The 6,741-nt window shown below is 48.7% G+C and overlaps 1 protein-coding gene across 20 annotated transcripts in view; it reads left to right on the forward strand.

Moving 5' to 3' along the window:
• The window catches only part of RHBDF1 (rhomboid 5 homolog 1), a 166,741-nt gene that overhangs the window by 105,008 nt on the left and 54,992 nt on the right, over positions 1 to 6,741 (forward strand). For all 20 annotated transcript variants that reach the window (XM_025200639.1, XM_025200638.1, XM_025200633.1 and 17 more), the window contains one exon: positions 4,428 to 4,634. In XM_025200639.1, the coding sequence (XP_025056424.1) occupies positions 4,428 to 4,634 (207 nt within the window). The remainder of the gene's footprint in view (positions 1 to 4,427; positions 4,635 to 6,741) is intronic.

Genomic DNA, 6,741 nt, shown 5'->3' on the forward strand with positions numbered 1-6,741 from the left:
ACCTAGATATGCTTTCATTCCTCAGTAGTACAATTTAATGGGTTGGCCTCAGTAGTACGGTTCAATGGGCTGGCCTCAGCAGCGATAGGAACAAGTCCCCTTCCTTCAGTCCCTTTCGGGCACTCTGCAGCTTCAGCGTGAACTAAGAGATTCGTGTTCACGGAGAGGGTGGTTCAGGTGATCAGTCTGATCCGGCCTACACTTGCGATTCTTCCTTCGTTGTTCTGCAAGTGAGGTTACCTCCAAATTGGGACAGTACATTACAGTTTTTATTGAGTGAGTTGCCGTCTTGGGCCCCTCCTACCCAAACCTGTCACTACTCCCAAATTTGGGCTCGGATCTTTCTTAACAGATTCTTTTGCTTGGTAATTACTTTCTTTTGTTGACCATTTGAATTACTTTGAGGAATTTCCATATCACTGAATTGACTTTTATTTCCAATCTTTTAAAAGTCACCTAGATAAGAAGATGAATCTTGTCTTTTTCTAAACTGGCTAATGGGCAACTATTACAAACATTCAAACTATTACATTCAATATGACACAGTGCAGTAGCATTCGTGTAGATGCTTGACTGGAAACAAAATCTGCTCCCAGTCAGCAGTCCACCAGGGGGCGGGAGATAGTTCTCTGCCCCCAGGAGCTGTCTGCTGCCAGGGTGATCTCTGCCACAGGAGCCTGGGCAGGGACTATATCCCCCTGCCCTGGCAGCAGGAAGCTCCAAACCCCCTGCTCCGCCACCACGATCAGGGAATGGGGGGCTGGGGGACCCTTATCTCCTAGCACTGGCTCCGCAACTGTGGGGTCAGTGCTGGGAGCTCCCTGATGGTGGGGGCAGGGGAGCCTGTTCCCTGCTCTGCACTCACAGACCTGGGTAGGAAACAAGCTTCCCAGACTGTTCTCCACCCCCCCTCACCCCCCCAGCTGTGCATTCATGGAGCTGGGCAGGAAACAAACCCCACAACCTGTCCCCCCCCCCCCCCCGCCAACAAACCCTAACAACCCGACTCAATGCCTACAGAGCTGGGTGGGGTACAAGTCCCTAGACTGTTTCCTCCCCTAGCTCTGGGCTCACAGAGCTAAATGGGGAACAAGCTGCCCAGCCTCTGCCCAGTATGCAGGGTGGGGGCTGAGAACTGTCCTGGTCAGCCCCCTGCCCTGATCCATCAGTGGAGCTGCTAGCTGCCCCACCAGCGGATAAGGGTAGGGGCCTGGGACCTGTCCTTCACCTGCAACTGTTTCCAAGTCCCCTGCCCCTGATCAGGAAGACAGGGTCAGTAGCTCCCTGCTGCCAGAGCAGAGGCACATTGTCTCTGGCCCCGTGCTCCCTGCCAGCCCCTAGGTGGTGGCAGGGGCCCATTGCAGGGCTGCAGGAAAATTGCTGCAAAGAGCAGCAAATCTGCTCCCTAATCTCTGCATGTGTTAATGGCTGCCTGGAGGCGCTTACTCCAGAGTAGCTTACATCAAAGTGAATTTAGGCCAGTTCAAATACATCTACATGTGCAATTAATTTGAAGCAATAAACTGTGGAGCAGTTTGAGCTGTAGTAAATTACTTCTAGGTGCAGCATCTACACATGCGTCTGGAGCAGGATCAATTTGATCTGGGGCCAGAGCAGTTTATGCCAGGGGCTCTCCTACCCCACTCTGCCTTGGGCTCTGGGTGGTAGTGTTAGGCATCAGAGGGGCTAGCTGGGGCACAAGGATTCTGAAAGTGCAGAGCTGTATGGCTAGGTAGCATACCCCTGCTACCCTGGCCCTCTGCTGGCTGGACTGACAGGGTGCAATTTACTAGGCCTGTGCGAGTAGGCAGCTATTCGATCTGGCTTCAGATCCGGCTGCTTCAGATGCCAGCGATCCAATCCGGAGCTCCGGACCGGGTTCCCACTTCAATCTGGCCAAAGTGGCTCCGAAACTTCAGAGCCGCCTGAGAGATCTGGCCATAGGGTATAATGGGGAATCAATGAAATATTTATAACTTTGTTATTTTTTGTCTTATTTGGATGAAACTTGCAGAGATGGTCGCCTCTGCTGGGAGCATGAAGCCTGCCAAGTTTCAAGAAGATCAGTGCAGGAGTTTATTGGGAACTGCACCCCAAATTCTTGAAAGCAAAACTCATGTCACGTGTATATGTTACACCACAGGGGGGGTGAAAACTGCAGGGATGGTAGCCCCTGGTGAGGCCACAAAGCCTGCCAAGTTTCAAGAGGGTAGGTGCAGGGGCTTGGGGGAAACTGCATCTCAACCTGCAGACAAGCAAAACTCGTAACATGGGTAACACTGTGTGTGTTAAGGCGCAGCAGAGTGAAAGCTGCAGGGATGGTAGTCCCTGCTGTGGCCACAAAGCCTGACAAACGTCAAGGAGAATGGGGAGATTGGTGCAGGGCTTCTGGGGCCCTGCATCCCTAGCTGCTGACAGGCAAAACTAGTGACATGGGTGCTTGTGCAACTGACTGTCTCTGTCTTGGGGCAGTTGATTATCTGTATTGATTATTTCCTCTCCTTAGCCTGTGGTTTTGTAGGTGTTAATCCTTGCTTATTAACTCATTAACACCTACAAAACCACAGACTAAGGAGAGGAAATAATCAATACAGACAGTCGACTGTCCCAAGACCGAGATCTTCTTGAAACTTGGCAGGCTTCATGGCCTCAGCAGGGGCCATCACCCCTGCAGTTTTCAACCCCCTGTGGCACAACACGTATGTGTGACATGAGTTTTGCTTTCAAGAATTTGGGGTACAGTTGCCCCTGAACCCCTGCACTGATCCGCTTGAAACTTGGCAGGCTTCATGCTCCCAGCAGAGGTTACCACCCCTGAAGTTTCATCCAAATAAGACAAAAAACAACAAAGTTATAAATATTTAATTGATTCCCCATTATACCCTATGGCTGGATCTCTGAGGCAGCTCCGAAGCTTTTCCAAAGCAGTTTGGAAGCTCCAAACCACTTTGGAAAGCCTAAAGAAGCAAACGCTTCAATCCAGACATACTGCTTTGGACGTCGAAGCATCCAGAGCTTCTCCGGATCCGAAGCACAGCCTGAAGCCTCGCACAGCCCTGCAATTTACGCCTGTGGTCAGCATCTAAATGTGCATTTAATCTTAATTAATTATTCTGCTGTAAGATTACTCATGAAATTACTCACAAACCCTCATACCCACAACAGTACTATCTTATGGTGGTGTGGTGCTAATTAGTTGACCTCAGCCTAATACTCTTGAATGTGTAGACAGTGGGCGTGTCTACATGAGATGCACGAGATCTACACATGCACATGCTTACTGTGCAGTAAACCTTGCTACTTGTGAGTAAATTTGCTACCTGCAAATACAAATAGCAAATTTACTTTTGATTAGCAATGGCACAGTAGCTCTTGTGTAGGTGCCTGACTAGGAGCAAATCTGCTTCCGATCATCTAGCCACAAGGGGGTGGGAAATTGCTTCCTTCCCCTGGGAGCTGCCTGCTATCAGGGCAAACCCCCAGCCCCAAGATTGCAATCAGGGAGTGGGGGCTGGAAGATCCTTATCTCCCAGCACCAGCCCCAGGACCACAGAGTTGGCGCTGGGAGATAAGGGTCTTCCAGTGCTGGCCCCACAATCGTGTAGCTGGTGCTGGGAGCTCCCTGCTGGTGGGGGCTGGGGAGCCTGTTCCCCACCCAGCTCTGTGCTCACAGAGACCCTTACCTATCTCAGATTGTTTCCTTTAATGTCTGTCAAGATCTGAGTTGTGAAACCACATCCTCTTGCAGCTTGCTTACTGACAGGAGTTACATATAGGCCACAACATTCTGTCTTCAGAGATGCACAAAATAGCTAATTAATTGTGTCAGAGCACAGCTAGCCCTCTTTATATTACACTATAAGTTGGGAAATAATATGAAAAAAATATGGATTATATAAATCAGCGGTACAGCCTAATCAGGTTGCCATGCACAGCACTCAAAAAAGAGAAAGCACAGTTAGGAGTGTAGAGGCCAGAGGCCGTGATTGGACAAGCTCCTTCATATGTTATATGGGTATTCTGGTGAATTCACTGCCATTGGATTTTGTTGAGGATGAGAACTGAAGAAGAACCAAAGAAGAATTAGACATTTTTATGAATAGTAAGAACATTCAGAGTTATAATAGTAAATACTAACAAAAATTTTGGAAGGAATATGGGGTTTAAGGTAGTGTCAGGGATAAGGGTGTGCCTTTCACAGGTATGAATTATTCCATATACAGGTTTTCTTATGTCTCACTAAAGTCTCAGCTACTGGCCAGTTTAACAGACAAAATTCTGGGCTTTATGGACATCTTGTCTGACCCAGTCTGGCCATTATTATGTTTTGTTGTGCATTAGGTAAAGGAGAAAAGGACCCAAGAGTGAGGCACAGGCCTAGGCATGCATGCAGGACTTTCTGACTGAGGTCCTCTTGTTGACTGCAGATTATAGATCCTCTGGCACGAGGGCGAGCGTTTCGTATGGCTGATGATAATGATGGCTGCAGCATGCCTCATACACCTATCACTCCAGGTGCCACATCACTGTGCTCCTTTACCAGCTCACGGTCTGGATTCAATCGGTTACCACGACGGCGGAAGAGAGAATCTGTTGCCAAAATGAGCTTCCGAGCAGCAGCAGCTCTAATGAAGGTACCACCTGTGTGAAAGGAGATTCCTGTGGGGACTAGTGAAAGGACAATATGAGGGGTTAATGTGGGGCCATGCTAAGGGGGCCCTGGTGACGATACAGCTTATGTGAGTGAGGATTCCTGTGGGGAGAGGGAATCATGGAAACTGCACTGGTGAAGGTACATTTTGTGAGAGGAGGGTGTTTGGCAGAGTGTATGGTGAAGGTGCTGTGTAAGGATTGCTCGGGAGGAGAAAGGGATAAAATTGAGCCCTACTATGTAATTCTTTAGGAAATCACTTTATACATTTTAATTATATCTTCTGCATGTATCTAGAAGGAAAGAGAGTCAGGATAAATTGGAATAGATCTGTAGTCTGTACAAATGAGCCCACAATTTATGTGAGTGCTTCAAAGCTGACAGCAGTCAAACTCAAATATTCTATATAAAACTTAGTTAAGTGAAGCTCTCATTTGAGTAGCTGTTTAAAAAGGCTGGATTCGGACTGCATGACTGTTCTTTGATAATTTAATGACTGATGTATGTATTTTGGACCTTCAAATCTGTTATATAAAGTTCTTCCATTCTACAGTTGATGGTGATGATTGTTTATGTTCATTACTGGAAGTGCAAGGTCTTGTTTTGGGCCTGGAACATGACATCTTGCAAGGACTATGAAATCCCAGTCAGCAAGGATTCCACAGCCATGGCAGCAAGTACCATATTTAGCTGAATCCAAGGTGACCCTGAATTTAATACGGCACCCCAGTAATTAGATTCTATACAGGGAACATCTCTATATATTTTATTTATAATTTTCCATGTATAGAATCTAATTGTTGGAGGGTCATCTTAAATTCTTCCCCACCACCACTGTCAGGAAAAGCAGTGGTAGGGAGGGCAGACAGTGGGGATGAGGCAGCGGGGGAGGCAGTGGGCAGGCAGGTGGTATGGAAGCAATGAGGAGCAGGCAGTTGGAGGGGGGGCAGGTAGTGGGGGGGAAAGCAGCTCCCCACCCCTGCACTTAGGACTGAACAATCCCATGCACCACTATAGCCTGGGGGCTGACTGGCTGGGCAACAGCTCTGCAGAAAAGGACCTGGGGGTTACAGTGGACAAGAATCTGAATATGAGCCAGCAGTGTGCCCTTGTTGCCAAGAAGGCTAATGGCATACTGGGCTGCATTGGTAGGTGTATTGCCAGTAGGTTAAGGGAAGTAATTATTCCCCTCTATTAAGCACTGGTGAGGCAACATCTGGAGTACTGTATTTAATTTTGGGCCTCCCACTACAAAAAGGATGTGGACAAATTGGAGAGAGCCCAGCAGAGGGTGACAAAAGTGGTGAGGGGGCTGGGGGACATGACTTATGAGGAAAGACTGGGGGAACTGGGCTTATTTAGTTTAGAGAAGAGGAGACAGAGAGGAGACTTAATAGCAGTCTTCAACTACCTGAAGGGTGGTTCGAAAGAGGATGGAGCTAGACTTTTCTCAGTGGTGGCAAATGACAGAACAAGGAGCAACTGTCTCAAGTTGCAGCAAGGGAAGTTTAAGTTAGATATTAGAAAGAATTAACTCAGTAGGAGGGTAGTAAAACACTGGAAGAGGTTACCCAGAGAGGTGGTACCTTTCTTGGAGCTTTTCAAGGCCTGGCCGGACAAAGCTTTGGTTGGGGATGGTCCTGTTTTGAGCAAGGGGTTGGACTAGATGATCTGTTGAGGTCCCTTCCAACCCTAACTTTTTATGATTCTGTGATTTTACTGGCTATACCCTTCTCCCCACTTAACCCACTGTGCTTGCCCCACAACAGCCTCAGGCCCCCACCCCTTTCTTCCCCCATCTCCCCCTTCTCCCTGGAGCCTCTGCCCCCTGCCTGCCTCTCCCTCCCCTCTTCTCCCCTTTCTCTTTGCTGGCAGACTCCATTCCCACTGAAGCTTGGAGCATGGATTCCAGCCCCAATCCAGACCTGTAGCAGTGATGCAGGCAGTGCTGTAGGGCTGGGCTGGGGCCATACTGCATGTCCCAGGCTGCAGTAGGGATGAAACTTGCTGGCACAAAGCATGAGTAAGCTGGGGAAGATGGGTATGGGGGGGGCGGGGAGGGGAGCAGGGCCTGGAGTTTGCAGGGAAAG

The sequence above is a fragment of the Alligator sinensis genome, unplaced genomic scaffold (assembly GCF_000455745.1).
Source record: "Alligator sinensis unplaced genomic scaffold, ASM45574v1 scaffold410_1, whole genome shotgun sequence".
In the NCBI taxonomy this organism is placed as follows: Eukaryota; Metazoa; Chordata; order Crocodylia; family Alligatoridae; genus Alligator; species Alligator sinensis.